Raw genomic sequence first — 17,933 nt, forward strand, 5'->3', positions numbered from 1 at the left:
GTTTAATTTTGATGTTGAGGTCGTGGAAGGATTATTAACCTGTGTCCAGAAGATGGTGAGAACTCCAGAAGAACGTATGGAGGTCTCTAGACAAATTGAGCAATATAAGTTGTCAAGTGGCACATTTGGCTTTGAGATGGCTGTCATTGATAGGACGATTAAAATGCCAGGTATTTTTTAGTTTGTACTTTGTAACTTTGTTTCAAATTTCATTGTCTCTTCAAATTCCATTTTTTTCTTATGTTTATTTAAAATTTTATTTGTAATTTTGTTGTAGACGCATGGTGGAAGATGTATGGTGTCAGAGTACCCCTTTTGCAAAAGCTTGCCGTACGCATCCTCAGCCAAACATGCAGCTCCTCGGGATGTGAGCGCAATTGGAGTGTATTTGAAAAAATACACAACAAGAAGCGCAATAGGTTAACACTTAAACATTTAAAATATTGCAAATTTCCAAATAAATTTTTGAATTCATTAAAGTTTTAAACAATATTTTTTTTATAATATTAATTATTAATTATTATTTCATGAACTTTGTACAGGTTGGAGTCCCATAGACTTAATGACATGGTCTATGTCTACTACAATCTTCGATTGTGGGTGAGACAACTAGAGAAGACACCTGATACGGAAGCCATCTCATTGGATGGGATTGACACCACTGCTGAATGGAGGGTTGAGACCGAGAGGCCTCTCATGGATGCCACTGAGGATTGGTTAGTGCAGGATGAGGGGGAGGAGGAGGGGGAGGAGGAGGAGGAGGAGGAGCAGGAGCAGGAGCAGGAGCAAGAGCAAGAGGAGGAGCAGGTGGAGGAGGAGGAGCAGGAGGAGGAGGTGACACCGCCTACCCGGGCTACCACTACCACCAGTAGAGGACGTGGTCTCCGTCCACCTCAGCCTCCTGTAGCTGCTACTACTAGTTCTTCAGCTTCTAGAGCACGTCAGACTCCACTGCCATTTCCACCAGCACAGGCACCAGCTTCTACATCTAGAGGGAAAGAGAAAGTTGTGCCATTTTCTCGCAAGAGGGGCAGAGGAAATCAATAGGATTAGACTTTCATTTTATTGTATATGACATTATGACATGATGAGATACATTATCATATTTTTTGTTGATATTTTGAGGCTGAGTTGGGACTCAGGACTTACTATTCAGGACATGATTCAATGTTATGTGTGATTTTAGCGCTAGAAATGATATTAAACATCTTATATATTAGTTTTTTTATCATATTTATGTGTCAATGTATTTATTTTATGTTGTAGATAGTTTAGATATTAAAAAAATTGAAAAAAAATGAAAAAAAATGAATATTTTTGTGCCAAACGCTTTTTTCCCGCTTTTAACGATTTTTTCCGCTTTTTTCCCGGCGCCGATTAAATCCCGCTCGCGCTTTGTGCAACATTGTAAATGAGAAATCCTAAGATCTAATTGAGATGCAAAACCTTGGTTTATTTTAAGTTAAATGCCTAATTAAATGAATCCTTTCCCTGCAATTGCCAAAAAATGCGAATGATCACTTAAATTGCTGGACAACTTCCCTTCTTTAGGCGGATGTTGAGTTGCTGGAAGCTGGGGAGGCTAGATCTTACCTCAAGGGCCTAAATCAACCTTCCTTGCTTGGATGAGTAGCCTAGAAAAATTCGCTGCTTCAAACCCTTGAGCTATCATCTGCAAAAAATGAATAAAAGAATTTCAAACCCCAAATATATATATATATATATATATATATAAAACCCCAAATACCCAAGTGCTGCAAAATAACAAGGGTTAGAAAAATAATTTACAAATATTTACAATATTTACAAATTAAATTTACAAGCTCTCATTAGCAAATTAATTCTTTTTAGCCCAAAATCAAATAATAATTTTGATTTTTTTTTTGAATAAATGACAATGGATGAATAATTTCGAAAGATATATATTGGCCAAAACCCTTCTGCAAAATTAATTACCACAACGAAATCTCAGAGCCCAAACATAGTCGGCTCTTCCCCACAATCTGTGAACTTGGAGCCCAAGGGTTAGTGTACCTGTAAATCTCTATAATTTTCTCAAAATAAAATTGTTAGATCATATGGTGAATTAGATCACCTAAGATAACATGTATCAATAGAATGTTCTCATCACCGACATTGAATAACAATTCATAAAAGTTTATTCAACACAATATAGGATAACACATAGCTAACACATACCATAGATCAATAGAAGAACATCATGAATTAAACCCCAAAGTCTTTCCATTATGATAAAAATGTTCCCAGCAGAGCAACAACGCAATACCAATGTTAATTTTTTTTTTCTCATCTAGAGATCATCCATAGATCCTTCTTACAATAGAAGTTAAATGGCTTCTTCATATAGAGAAACCCCTCCAAGTGGAAAATAACGACTAGTTGGCTCGCTCCTCGTCAAAATAATCTAGACTATCGAAAATAACTTGATCATCTTTTAATTACCACTGTCAAATTTTTGTTTTGAGGAAAAAATTCAATTTTTTTTTCTTAAAACAACTTTTAATTAATCCAAAAATTAATATTTTTGATTAATTTCCTCAAAAATTTGACTTTGACTTAACCACCAAGGTCCGAGGGCTCATTTTTTCTTAAAATTTCCATTTTTCTCTTGGTGGGGGGGGCCTCCAAAAATTGACGTCTCTTTGAGCCACGAATTTTTGATTATTTTCCACTTGGAGAGAAATTAATCGCTATAATTTTTTTTGACTCAAAATGAATTAATTTTCCAGCATAGGATTTTAATTTATGTTGCACGAAACTTGAAGGAACCTAACGTTTTGGGTTGTACCTGTACCTGAAACTCCAAAACTTGTCTGAAACTCAGCCGAAACTCGACCATCATGTAATTATCTATTAGAGTTAATATAAACTTGTTTTTCCTTCTAAATTGTCATATATGGGTCTTATACCCTTTTTTCTTGCAAGATAATGTGTTATTCACTTATATATATATAACGTTTCAGCCAACGTTTCCATTTTTGGGAGGTGAGGTTTCTAAACATACTCTTTTTGGAAACTCCAAAACGTTTTGGCATTTCGTGCAACTTAGATTTTAATTTAATTTGGCTAGAAAAATTAATTAATTGACTCTAGAGGGGATTAATAATTTTTCCACCCTCAAATATTTTAGCCACAGTTTTTAATTGCAAGGGACCATGCACTAAAATGTTTTTTACATCAAATAATTACAATATCGACCCTTGAAAGGGGAAAACACCTTTTACATATAGACCCTCGATAATTTACCCAATTCTGTGACACAATATGATCCAGTATGAAACCAAGTGTGCTTGTAATAAAATAATTTAGCGTGAGGGACCATGCACTAGAATTATTCCCAAAAAGACTTTTACAATAGACTTGATAACACTAGGACTCACCTAAGACCTTGTCAACGAATTCCACCCTAGATTTGGAGTTTAAGATAGAAGAGAAACTCTGCTGATTATGTGTGTTTACAAACACACATAACTCAGGGAGGTTAAAAAACTTCCTAGGATGAAATCCTTGGCCAAAATCAAAGGCTTACCTAGATGTTGTTACATAATTAAATGGTCATACTAGCGTCATTTACGATACAACTTGTAGAAATTGGGTTTACAATGATACAATCATGCTGGCTGATGACTTTGATCTTTGAAATTTTTTCTTCACATCTTTGTATTCTGCTTCCTTGGACTGTTGACAAAGTGTGGTCAACATCTGACTCTACTTGGGGACACGTTGCTTTGTTGAAGGAATGTGAGAATCCAAAATCCTGTATCCAAGAAAACAAAAGTCCATCAAATAGATATCCACTCAAAATCAAAATCATCATGTATATATAGAACATCTGCTGGAATAGAAAAAACCTATTCTAACATATCAAAATGTAAAGGCATAAAATGTAAATGCATGAAAAGAAAACTAACTAATGACATAAATAAAATCCTATCTACGAGTGTAGGTTTAGAGATACAATACAGAGGATGCCCTATGGCATCAAATGTCATCCCTGTGGCACAATCTGGAACACCTGTTTGCATACAGGTAAGTTAATAGGCTGTTTGTCAGATGTTCCTTGTTGAATTCTGACCCTTTTAAGTTGATGAAGGATCTCATCATTGCACTTCACATCTTTTCCAAATTCGAGCCTTATTTTCTTGTTTGGAAGATGAGATGAAGAAAAATGATGTATAGGTGAGAAGAACTCAATCACAATTGGATTATACTCTGAAAGGTGACCCTGTGTTTCAATTTCGTCGTCATTGTTTGGCCTCTTCGGATTTTCAACATGATATCTCCTTTCAACTTCTTTGTGCAACCTGACCATACCACTGCCGCTGTGGGAATAGTAGCATATGATAGATCCAACTGAATATATCCTCCTAGAGAAACTGCAAATTTCCTAGATAAAAGCATTCCCCATAAATTTGGCACATTGATGATTACTATGTCCATGGTGATAATCTTGTATGGGTAATTAGCCAAGGTTACTTGCAAGTCTTTAACTACGCCAAGGATTTCAATCTTCTTTGAAGCGATAGAACAGATATTGTGATAGGGCCTTGAAATTCCCAATTTAACTGGTCCATAACTTTCTTAGTCATGACATTGGTTGAGGCCTCGGAATCCAACATACAGTTGTGAAGCAAGCGATCTGTTGACACACAATCATCAGGATTGGGTGAATATAATGTAAATAAATAAATAAGTAATATGAACAGTTATCGGGAGATGAAGTGAACAGTCTCTCCCTCATGTATATAATGAAGATCTACCTGAAGGAATGAGATATACGAATCAATTTTGGTTGTGGAGTTACTGCCTGGTTTGACATGGTATCAGAGCTAGCTCCCAAAATAGTTGTCACTCCACTGTCTACTGCTCTCTGTCCACTGTCTACTGTGCCCTCTGTCCTCTCTGTCTACTGCGCAGTCTGTTCACTGTTCTTACTGCCTAAATTTAGAAAGCATTGAGAGAGGGACAGCTTTGCATCAATGGTTCAATAAATCACAGTAAAATTTTCCTACCTGGAAATGTTTTAGGTAAAAAATATTTCGAGCTTTTTAGGTATGCGAATCAGACATGAGATGCCTCTCTTTCTTCATTTGCTGTTTACATGAGGCACCTTAAAAAGCCGCCATTCCTGGATTCGCATTTTTAGAGCAAAGAAATAGTAGATCTGAATTGAATCTCTAATAAAAAAAAAGGGTTTTGAAAACCGATTTCCCTCTTCAACGATTTAGAAGTGCATGTGAGATTAGCAGTGACTGTGAAGAACGCTGCTCGGCTGATTTGAACGCTACTCCCTTCCATAAGTATTTACAGAACGCTGCTTGGGTGAAGAACACTGCTCCTATTTTGAAGAACGCTGGTATATGTATGTTGAGTTTTTTTTGGCTATACGCTTTTTTGGCATTGTATTAAGCTGTTCATGGCATATGCATTGAGGCCTGAAGTTTGAATGCTGTGTGATTTACGCTGCCTGAATATGATTTACGCTGCCTCTAATATGATATTACGTTGCCTAAATATGATTTACGCTGCCTGTAATATGATATTATGCTGCCTGAATATGATTTACGCTGCCTGTAATATGATATTACGCTGCCTGAATATGATTTACGCTGCCTGTAATATGATTTAATGTGGAATATTATTTATGGAGCAGAGTACGCACAACTGTACACAAAATTTCAATTCTTTTTGTTTTGGTAGTAAGTGAAATGCGCTACACAGGAATCGTAAGGAAAAAAAATTGATGAGGAAGAGATTTGAAATTTTTTTGAGAGTGCATACCTGATCTGAATATTTCTTTGGGAAATGTTTTATATTTTCATTAAAGACAAAGATAGTACAAAGCCCTATATGGAGAGAATGCCCCTTTGAATTGTAATTTTTTTAAAAATTACCACCAGAAGTACAATTTTACTGTATATTGGCAGAAGTATTTTTCTATCAGCAGAAGTATTTTTTACAGTATGCATTCAATCATATCTGTTGTGGGAATAGTTCTCACTAGCAAAGAGAACTATTTTGAGTGGTCTCAGATGATAAAACACACCCTCATTTTCAATGAGTTGTGGAAAGGAGTGAGTGTTGGAGACGGAGACAAAGAGCCAGAACAACCTACATCAGAGAAAGAGCTCATCATTTGGGAAAACAAGAACAACAAAGCTTATGCATTAATCGCAGCATCTGTAAATGAAGAGGTGAGTCGCCATATTTCGCCATTTTCAACTGCTTTTGAAGCCTTACAAAAGCTGAAAGAACTCTATGACTCACATTCTGCAGTTGAAGTTGTTCAACTCATGATTAAACTCTTCACTCTTGAATTGGAAAATAATGATCCTCTTGCTCTTGCATCTGAAGTAAAGTCTATAATGCATGATATAAAATCCACTAAGGTTGAATTGGATATTCCTCTTATCGCTTTTCTCAAGGCACTTTATCCTACTTACTCCAATTATCTTGAGTCACTGCAAGCAAATGGAAATCTCAAAAATATCACCTTTGACTCTCTTGTGAAAAAGTTTGCTGAAAGAGAGAAAGCTTTTGGAAAGAAGACAACCCTTGAATTTTCTGAAGAGGCTATATGCCTTGCTCATAAAGAAAAGCATCCTGCTCAAGATTCTTCAAGAGGAAGAGGTGGTCAAAGAGGAAGAGGAAGATATTTCAGACGCAGGGGGGCAGACACTCTCAAGGAGAAAAGCCAGATTTACATTGCATACGCTGCAAAAGAAATGGATCACATGATGCCTCTACATGCAAGCTACCATGGGACAAAATTGAGCAGCAAAGAAACCAACATAAAGGTAAAATTGATGATACAGACAAAGGTAAAGCACTTGAATCCGCTCACTATGTTGTGTCACAATGTAATATTGGAGTAAATGAAGATTTATTTAATGCTTCACTTGCTTCTTGGAAAAATGATTGGTTGCTTGATTCAGGAGCAACCTGCCACATGACTCATAGAAAAGATTTTTTTGAAGAATTTACTGACAATGTTGATGGAGCAGTATACTTTGCAGACCAATCAAAAATCAAGCCATTAGGGCTTGGCACAATTAGGCTTAAACTGCCTGGTCTTCCAGACTTTCTTCTGCATCATGTTCTATATCTCCCACAGCTCAAGAGAAACTTGCTGTCCTTGGTCCACATCCGCCAGCAAGGTCACTCCATTCATATGTTTGATGGCAAGCTTGAGGTAAGAAAAGCATCTGACCACTCACTTGTCATGAGGGGAATAGAAGAAGAAAGACTTCTTAAGCTGCAAGGAATCTCTGCTCATGCACAACATTTCTCATACAATTCTCATTATGAAGAAGGTACACTTCCATCAAGTTTATTATGGCATGCTAGATTTGGACATTTGAATTTTGAACTATGACAGTTTCCGCTTGTTGAAGAAAAATGGTGTTGCTGGTTTGCCTACAATTCCTAGGAAATTTAAGCAATGTGATGCTTGTATTCTAGGAAAGCATAGCAAACAGTCTTTTCATGATTCACATTCAAGAGCACATAGAAAACTTGAACTCATTCATTCAGATTTATGCGGTCCAATGCCTGTTCCTTCTGCAAATGGAAATAAATATATGATGACATTTATTGATGATTACACCAGAATGTGTTGGGTTTATTTATTGAAGAACAAATCTGATGCTTTTCAAACATTCAAGAGCTTTCATAAATGGATTGAAATGATGCACAATCTCATATTGGGTCTATTCACACTGATAATGGAAAAGAATACACATCAAATGAATTTGAAAACTATCTTCGCCAACATGGGATCAAACATCAAACAACTGTACCTTATAATCCCCAACAGAATGGTGTAGCTGAAAGAATGAATAGGACAATCTTAAATATGGTACGATCCATGCTCTTCTTCAAAAATGTAAAGATAATGTTTTGGGCTGATGCTGTTCTATGTGCTGCATATATAAAGAATAGATGTCCATCTAATGCTATTAGAAACAAGACTCCTTATGAAATGTGGTATGGACATGTTCCTTCGGTAAAGCATCTCAGGGTCTTTGGTTCCACCTGTTATGCCTTGATACCAAAGGTACATAGAAACAAACTTGGTGCAGGAAGTCGTAAGTGTATCTTCCTGGGGTATTCAAACACCTCGAAAGCATACCATCTTTATGATGAAGTAAATAAAAAGTTTGTTATATCTAGAGATGTAATTTTTCTTGAATCATCCAAAAATGACAATGTTGTTGAGCGGCAACTTGATCGATTGGATAGATTCACAAAAGCAAAATCATTTCAATAATTTGATAATCAAATTCCACATCTTGAAGGGGGGATTCTTATACTAGATCAACATGTGGAATCTTCTTCTGAAGAACGCTCTCCCCTGCATGAAACTCCAACAACGGATGATGCTTTATGTGATGTGATTGATAGAATTGGGAGACTCAATCTTGTTTCAGTCCCAACTCAATCAACGGAGCAGCCTGGATCATCTGAGAAAGGTCCCCCAAAGTAGCTGACAAAGACACTTGAAAGTGTTCATCCTGATGAGGTTGGAAAGACAGAAACTAGAAATTCAAACCGGAAAAATGGAGGTGATGTAGATGACTCTAATTCACTTGTTGATATGGATGTTTCTTATGATTGTGAATTGAACTTGTCTACAGATTTTGAACCAACTTCCTTCAAAGAAGTTGCTTCTCATGATGTATGGAAAGAAGCGATGCAAAAAGAGTATGATGCCCTCATAAAGAATGGCACTTGGAAGCTGGTTGATCCTCCATTAGGAACCAAACCAATTGGCTGCAAGTGGGTCTACAAGAACAAGTATAAAGCTGATGGCTCACTTGACAAGCACAAAGCTAGGCTTGTGGCAAAAGGTTTTGCACAGAAGGAAGGGGTCGATTATGAGGAGACTTTTGCCTCCACAACAAAATGGACTACCATCCGGACACTCTTTGCCCTAGCAGCTCAGAACGGTTGGAAAGTCCATCAAATGGATGTAAAATCTGCTTTCTTAAATGGAGATCTAAAAGAGAATGTTTTTATGTCCTAGCCTGAAGGATTTGCTTTGAAAGGACATGAACATAAAGTATGCAAAGTGGTGAAGTCCTTGTATGGCCTCAAACAAGCACCGCGAGCCTGGTATGAAAAACTAACTGAGCATCTTCTGAAACTCAATTTCAAACATTATGATCTTGATGATGCAATTTTATTTGTCAAGAAAGTTGGCAAAACAGTTGTATATCTTGTGGTATATGTAGATGATCTTTTAATGACATGGAACAATGAAAGCTATATTGCATCTATAAAGAAGGAATTGGGAAAAAGCTTTGAAATGACTGATTTGGGCTATGTTCATTACTATCTTGGTATTGAAGTAACCCAACATCCGAAGTCCATATTTCTTTCTCAAAAGAAATACATTGGAGATCTATTGAATAGGTTTGGCATGACAGAATGCAATCCTCTTACTACTCCAATGGAACAAAACTTAAAGCTCACATCTATTGAAGGAAAAGAATTTGAGGATGCAACAAAGTACAGACAGCTTGTAAGAAGTCTCAACTACCTAACTACTACCAGACCAGACATTTCGTTTGCTGTTGGAATCCTCTCCAGGTTTATGCAAAAGCCTTGCGAGGGACATTAGTCTGCTGCAAAAAGAGTTCTAAGGTACTTGAAGGGAACTCAAGACTTTGGAATCAAGTATACACAGGTGGACAACTTCAGCTTGATTTATACTCTGATTTAGACTTCGATGGAGACAAAGAAACTGGGTTATCTACTTCAGGATATGCTATGACTCTTGGATCAGGCGCTGTCTCCTGGAGATCACGCAAACAATCAGTTCCAATAGATTCCACAACAGAAGTTGAATATGTGGCAGCAGCTGAAGCAACAAAAGAAATTGTGTGGCTCAGGAAAATTCTTGAGGATTTGCAGGTAAAACAAGTACAATCAAGTCCACTCATGATTGACAATACCTCTGCGATAAAGTTGGCCAAGAACCCAAAGTTCCATGATAGAACGAAGCACATCAATATTAAATATCATCTGATTCGACATCATGTTGAGGCCAAAACAATCCATCTCTGTCATTGTTCCACTAATGAGCAAATTGCAGACATATACACTGAAGCGCTTGGAAGAGAAAAGCTTGAACGATTCAGAATGATGCTTGGACTCACCAACATCCCTTCAGATTAAGGGGGGGGAATGTTGACACCTAATCATTAGGATTGGGTGAATATAATGTAAATAAATAAATAAGTAATATGAACAGTCATCGGGAGATGAAGTGAATAGTCTCTCCCTCATGTATATAATGAAGACCTACCTGAAGGAATGAGACATACGAATCAATTTTGGTTGAGGAGTTACTGCCTGGTCTGACACGATCATTAAATTCTAAAGTCAGGAAGAAACGCTGATTATCTTCATTTGTCATATAACAATTTAAATCCTTTATTTTGATTTCTTCATCCTTTTGGTGCACACCAGTATTATCTCGCAGAGCCATGCCTAAAGCCTTAAAAAATTCAGCGCTTTGGGAAGGAATATTTAAAAGCTCTAAGGTTGGGACAAAATTTTAACACTGTTCATCCATGCAACTCAATCAATTTTTAACCCTGACTGATAACTTTTAGATGCAACTTGTTGCTTATTTTGATTTTGTTCTTTGCCTTTCTTTTGATACGTGTAACCCTTACTTCTAGTAATTTCCAAAATCTATTCTTGAGACGGAGTTTCACCATACATCTGCGTAATAGGATCCTTTTCATCACTAAAATTATTGATGGTGAAAGATGAGGGGATGATATCCGTGCAACGAATTTCCTTTTGAAGAAATCTGATTGACATTATTTATCTGATCACTGGTTTCTTCATCTAGGAGTCTTCTAGCGATGGCACATGAGCTTTCTTCATGGAATCCTTCGTAAGGCTCGTCGAAAGTTATAGGTTGATCGACTACATTGGCAGATTCAAGCGGAGTGGGAGGCCTTTGATCATTGGGAGGATTCCTTCTTGGCCATGGATTGTTATTACCTCGATTGTTATTATTATTTCTAGGTTGAATATTCTGGGCTTGATTTTGTTCCATTTGAATTAGCCTAGACTGCATGGCACTCATTTCTCTAGCATGCTCAATTTTCATTTCTTTAATCATCTGAGTTAATTCCTTAATTTGGTCATGCTCTACCTCCTTTATTTCTTTTCCTTTAGATTTTACTGGACCTCTTTCAAAACCAGGAATTTCTATTTTACTAGATGCTTTCTTATCCTTTTCTAATTCTTTGGCTATCGCTTGAGCAACAACTAAGTCAGTTGGCTTTCATAAGATGTATCAACAACAATGCTTCAAGGTATTGTTCTAATAGGGATTTGTTAGGAGGCTTATAGTCTTGAGTAATCACTTTGAAAATGCCATTGAACCTTTGATCGAATTTTTCAACCGTTTCATTTTCATTTTTCTTAATACTGTTGATGGCTTTGAATAAATAACTTCCCTCTGAGTACCACTGCAATGCATCATCTTCTAACGAAAGGACAAAGAGCTTCATCTTAACATCTTCATGATTGTAGGCAGTTGCATGAGCATGTCTAACAGGAAGGATGTGCACTTCTTGAGATGAGCAACGATAGTGATTGAATTGTTTCCTTGAAACATAGGAATCTTATCCAAACCAACATCTAAACGAACATGAGGATATCCTTGGATATCGGCAAAGTTGCAAGACCTATAAAACTCCATCATGTGCTGATTGACAGGATAAGGGAAAAGCAAGTGGATATTAGGGAGAGATTCCTGTCCAAGAAAGATTAACTGCTTACTAGAATGTATTTGTTTAACCAAGCTCTTAGAGCCTTTTTAGGATCGGGATTGGGGTTAACCAAGCTATTAGGATTCTTCTAGTATAAGCTCTTGTGAAAGGATGAATAAGTGGAGTCGCCACTCAAATAGGAAACTATCCTAAATGCCCAGGTGCTAAAGGTGCCAATAGAAAGGTGAACAAGGTGGTGAGAAGATTAGTGAAAAGATGAAGAATGAGAATGATGATATGATGTCATGAAGGTCAGGGACAAAAAAACTCCGTCCTCGACAACGGTGCTAGAAAATGTGGCGTTGCTGGCTTAAATGAAAAGATGGAAAGATGAAGGATGAAGATGAAAGATTGAAAAAATTGTCGTTGAAGCACTAAGAACAAGATAAACCTATCCTCGACAACAACACCATAAAATTTTGTCGCCCAAATTGTACAGGCTAGATGCGACAATGCTCAAGAAAGGGGTTGTCACTTTGATCCCCGCCCTCTCCATTCTAGTTGTCTCTCTACAACAGGATATGGGGTGTAGTCCCTATGAAATGTCAAGATGGAAAGACCTGTCGACAACCGACAAGTCCGGGAAATACAATTGAATGGCCTAGCAACATGGTTATTTTAGCATTTTTAAGGATTAGATTTGATTATCTTGAAAGACCAGTGCCTTAATGGAGTCAAATACTTGCTTTATATTGAAGTATTTACCAAATAACAAGATGGACAGTTGTTATCTTCAGAAACATCGTCATCAAAATCAAGAAGGCATCAAGTTGAAGATATCACCATCAAAGGAGCATCTTCACTTGACAAGTAAGTATCCTTATATCTATGATTGAATCTACTATCAAAATCAGTGTTGCAAAAATCGCGATATTATCGGAAAATCGCGATTTTTTGAGTTTGGCGATATTATCGCCCGATTTTTACGTTGATTTTTTTTTTTTGCCGATTTTTTGATGAGGAGGAGGAGCAACAGGAGGAGGAGGTGACACAACCTACCTAGGCTACCCCTGTCACTAGTAGAGGACGTGGTCTACCTCCTGTAGCTCCTAGTTCTTCAGCTTCTAGAGCACAGCAGAGTCCACTGCCAACTCCACTGGCATCTACATCTAGAGGGAAAGCTATTGCATTTTCTCGCAAGAGGGGCAGAGGAAATCAGTGGTATTAGTTATTTGGTTCATTTCATTGTATATGACATTATGACTAATGATATGAGATACATTATTATATTTTTTGTTGATATTTCGAGGCTGAGTTGGGACTTAGGAGTTAGGACTGACTATTCAGGACATGGGATGTAGCACAAGAAATGATATTACACATCGTATATATTAGTTCTTTTATCATATTTATATGTCAATGTATTTATTTTATGTTGTAGATGCTTTAGATATTAAAAAAATTGAAAAAAATGAATATTTTTGTATTTTACAATTTTTTCCTGGGTTTTTTTTTTTTTGCCAATTTTTTCTCTTGCCGATATTATCTTGATAATGATTACTGCAACATTGATCAAAATTCCGATTTTTTCCCTTGCCGATATTATCTTAATAATGATTACTGCAACATTGATCAATTGGTTGTGTTGTCGCACAAAGTGTCTACGCATTGTGACAACGCTCAGAGTAAGGGCTGTCATTTCATATGGGGTGTAGTCCCTATGAAATGTCAAGATGGAAAGACTTGTCGACAACTGACAAGTCCAGGAAACACAACTGAATGACCTAGCAACTTGGTTATTTTAGCAAATTTAAGGATTATATTTGATTATCTTGAAAGACCAGTGCCTTCATGGAGTCAAATACTTGCTTTATATTGAATTATTTACCAAATAACAAGATGGACAGTTGTTATCTTCAGAAACATCGTCATCAAAATCAAGAAGGCATCAAGTTGAATATATCACCATCAAAGGAGCATCTTCACTTGACAAGTAAGTATCCTAATATCTATGATTGAATCTACTATCAAAATGACTTCATTATGCAAGGAGAGCAATAAATTGGTTTGTTGTCGGACAAAGTGTCTACGCACCGCGACAACGCTCAGAGTAAGGGCTGTCACTCTTATCCTTACTCACTCCTTTTAGACTCTCTCCTAGACAAGTCAAGGGGGGTAGTCCCTAAGGTGAATGAATGAGGATAGTCTGTGGAACACAGGCTCTAGGAGACTTAAAGATGAACAACTTGATGAATGTGAACGAGTCTTGGTTAACTGAAATGGATAGATCTAATAAAATAAGACACAACCACAAGATAAAAATGATTTTAGACCAGTGCCTTTATATTCAATTAACCATACACTAGATAAAAAAAAACTATCCAGAGCAATTTATAAATGTGACGAAAATGACGATCATGAACGATTAAATGTAAATGCCTAAAACTTTATCATGCAATATATTCTAGCAATTAAACACCATGAAGAGCTATGAAATTTAAATGCTAAGCAATGATTCTAGATTTAAAATGATTTTCATCAATAACCCAGATCTAGAATTTATCTTTCTCCTATAGTCAATCTTTAGATATGATTTTAAAAAATTAATCGCACTTGACAATAGAGAAATTAATACCACAAAGATCTTCCTTTGAAATTTTCACACAACCCAAAAAGACACCAGGGAACTTTAGATTAGAGTTTAATTATCCCTTAGGTAAATTTTTAATGTGCTAAGCTTATGAAGCAAATTTAACGTGGCAAATGTTTAATTTTTTTTTTAATTAATTAATTAATTTTTTAATGTGACCAAAGATAAAAATAAAAAAGACCATAATTAAATTTAATTTTTTAATGGGCTGTAGGCCACATAAAAATTTAATTTTTTAAACGTGAAAGCTTAGATCTTTTGATTTATTTCATTTGCAATTTCAAAGTCACCAAATTTTTTAAAATTTTAGTTTTTTAAAAATGTTTTTTAAATGAAAACAAAATCAAAACCTAAAAGAAAAAACAAAATCACAACATAAAAGAAAAAAAAAAAGTCATAAGTTAAACAAACAAATTTTAAAGAAAATCAAAACAAAAAGGCACGAAATATAAATAAAACAAAAGAACCAAAAATGAAACAAAAAAAAGGCAAACCCTAAGAAATGAATTCGAATTACATAAAAAAAATAACCAAAGTTAAATGAAACCAAAACATAAAATAAGAACCAAAAAAAAGGTCCAATTGTTTTGTTTGTTTGCAGGTCTGGTAGCGTATGGGAGCGAGGAGCTTTGGCAGCAAGTTGAAGACAGCGAAGGGAGAGATGGCATGTCGAGGGGCCATGGGGAAGGCAAGGCTGCGACAGGAGATGGAGCTACAACGAGCACGGATGGAAAAGCTTGGATAGGGAGGAAGGAACTGCAGGCTGAGGATTAGACACAGGGAGAGGACTGCTGCAAGAATGGAGGACGACGATAAAGAAGCAAGAAAAGGAGAAACGCAGGCTGAGGAGGAGCCACGATGCAGATGAAAGAGGGTTTAGGTAGCGAGGGATGGAGCCGCGGAAAAGAAAGGCAGCTTGTTGGTTGGAGTGGAGGAAGGGTTGCAAATCATAGATAAAGAGGTGGAGCTGAGTAGCAAGACGGAGGGAAGATTGCAAAAAAAATGAAAAAACCCTAGGCAACAAAATAAATTTCGAATTTTTTCCAGAGTAAAAACGCAGCAAAAAAAAGATGGAAAAATGCAGCAAGAGACAACAATAGAATTTCGAGAGGCTTCCAGGCAGAAAAATGGTAGCCCAAAACTAAAAAAAATTCCCTGAATTTTTTTATTTAAAATGATATTCTTCTGCTTCAGATTTGTCTTTAAAACACTTATAAAATCTTCAGCTTTAAATGTCAAAACCCTTGGACTGTCAAAATTTTGAATAATATGCCTGGAAAGTGATATTAAGGCCAAATCTTACTCTCTAGGGCCTAGATTGTTGATATTAAAATAATTAATATTTTTAATGGAGTTCCTAAGTGTAAACTTAGGAAAAATAAACTATTAATAGTATTAATATAAAACTGGGTTAGAAGGTTCCAAAAGTCATGGATCAAGCCAAATCTATTTTTAGCCGTTGATTAGAGATTTAATCTTGGCCGTTGAAGGACCAATGAAAAAAGTATAAGAGGAGGCTTGAGGGTCAGTTGGAGAAAATACCAGAGTGATTAGTCATTCATTTTGCTAGAGCGGGGTTGCTAAGCAAAGTTGAATCAGTGATCAACAACGAGGGGCAGTGAGTACGAGGCAGGGACAATACTGAGAGACAAACACAGAAGCAGAGAAAGCGAGAGCAGTAGTCAGTCCAGGCTACGTAGAGCCCAGCAGAGGTAGCACAAAGCCCAGAGAGATTGCGTCATCCACGTAGAGAGCAGAGGGAGTGACGCAGAGGCTGTGCAATGCCTCAGAGGGCTAATGTAGAGGGTCTTGGGGTTGACACAGAAGGTCCTGGGGCTGATGTAGGTCAGCAGGAGGCTGACGTAGAGGCCAAAAGGGCCAGCGCTGAGCTTCGGTTGTGCCGAAGAGGGTTTTGTGGGACAAGTTTTCTGAATACCTGTTTTTGGATATAGAGGTATTGCTGTCGTGTATTTTTCTCTGTCGGGTGAGTCGATTAGGCACCCAGTTGTACTCAAATAAACTGCATAATAATATGACCCTCAGAATAGCTGCACCGGTTTTCCCACATTGGGTTTTTCGGGGGACGCTGGTCGAAAATAACGGTGTCACTTGTGTGCTTGTTTTCTTTCAGTTGATGATCTGTAGATGTTGTGTTTATTTCGGTATTTAATGTATTAAATAACTTGTTCGATTTTTAAACAAGTAGAAGAAATAAACCAGCAGAATACAGATTAATTTTCTAGTGGGTAGACTTAGAAAATAAAACATGGTATTAGAGCATGGTTGCAGATCACAGGAAAACTGAAGGCATCAGCTTAGCAGAGCATTTGTAGCAGATTCAACTGTCCCGAGTGACAAAGCTGATCCTTGCAAAAAGCGACAGAGGAAGGAGTGACGCAGGGGGACTGCGTCATCAGTCTGGGCCAGAGAGAAGCAGCGCAGAGGCCGAGGAGGGCAGAAACAGGCTCACGAAGAGCCACGCAGAGGCCAGGAGGGCTGACGCAGTTGGTTGAGGGAGCTGTTTTGCCGGTGTCGGGATTGCGTAGAGCCAAAAGTCTCAATCCTTTAGTTTCTGGGGCATAGGAGGCTATGGGCAGTTTGCAGAGTGAAGCTGGTGGGTTATTGTGGTTAGAACAGTACCTAACAGGGCAAGACCAAGGTGGAGGGAGTTGCTACCGAAGTAGATTTCTAGCCAAGGAATCCAAATTAGTGTTGCAATTGCACAGACGATCGAAGTGAGGCAACTTGACGTTGGCAAAAGGATTTCCATGAGGGAAATCGGGACTTAGAGGGAGTCCAGAAGAGAACTTCTAGATGGGAAGTAGAGAGACTCGGAGGAGTCGAACCGAGAACTTCCAAACGGGAAGTAGAGAGACTTAGTAGGAGTCGAATCGAGAACTTCTAGGCGGGAAGTAGAGAGACTCGGAGGAGTTGACAGAGAAGAGCAAAGAGATGGCCGTGAATGGGCTGAGAGATCAGGATAGGCTGGACGAAGCGTCCAAATTTATGGTCTGGAAGGCTAGGATCTTGTCCATTCTAGACAGACATTGCATCAAGGGCTTCACCTTGAGAACGATGGCTATCCCAGTTGACTCGGTAGCAAATGATAGGTATAAGGAGGCAATGGCTAAGGCAAAGTGCATCATCCTTGATGGGGTCAAGGATCATGTGGTACCACATATTGCCAAGAAGGAAATGACAAAGGAGATGTGGGACACTTTGAAGATATTGTACTAGCGTATTTCCGTGCAGAGGAAGATGCTCTTGGAGAATCAGCTAAGGGTATGCCAGATGCAGAAGGGAGAGCAAATATATGTATTCCTCATTCGGTTGAAGGAGATCCATGACCAACTAACTTCGATAGGGGCCACGCCGGATGAGGAATTAGTGGTGAGGACCGCACTTAACGCAGTCTCTGAGGATTGGGAGGTATTTGCCTAGAGCATACTGGGCAAGTTGAGTCTTCCGGATTGGGAAGAACTGTGGGCGACTCTTCGTCAAGAAGAGATCAGACGGCTGACCAAGGC

General features: G+C 37.7%; 2 protein-coding genes across 2 annotated transcripts in view; both read left to right on the forward strand.

Moving 5' to 3' along the window:
* Positions 1-17,933, forward strand: part of FMN/FHY (riboflavin kinase/FMN hydrolase) — a 246,154-nt gene that overhangs the window by 13,681 nt on the left and 214,540 nt on the right. The gene's annotated exons all lie outside the window — the stretch shown is intronic.
* On the forward strand, positions 147-1,200 carry LOC149171952 (uncharacterized). Its single transcript, XM_089424163.1, has 2 exons — positions 147-419; positions 543-1,200. Exons 1-2 carry the CDS (start codon positions 292-294, stop codon positions 1,045-1,047), a joined length of 633 nt encoding a protein of 210 aa, XP_089280289.1. The 5' UTR covers positions 147-291; the 3' UTR covers positions 1,048-1,200.

This window comes from Pinus tabuliformis, chromosome 4_2 (genome assembly GCF_031772625.1).
Source record: "Pinus tabuliformis cultivar Carrire ecotype Pingquan chromosome 4_2, CPIR1, whole genome shotgun sequence".
Taxonomy (NCBI): Eukaryota; Viridiplantae; Streptophyta; class Pinopsida; order Pinales; family Pinaceae; genus Pinus; species Pinus tabuliformis.

Bases quoted from the DNA above. Each gene is read 5' to 3' on its own strand.
- LOC149171952 (XM_089424163.1), top strand. From the start codon at position 292: ATGTATGGTGTCAGAGTACCCCTTTTGCAAAAGCTTGCCGTACGCATC. The intron at 420-542 runs GTTAACACTTAA...AACTTTGTACAG, and splicing joins CACAACAAGAAGCGCAATAG to GTTGGAGTCCCATAGACTTA.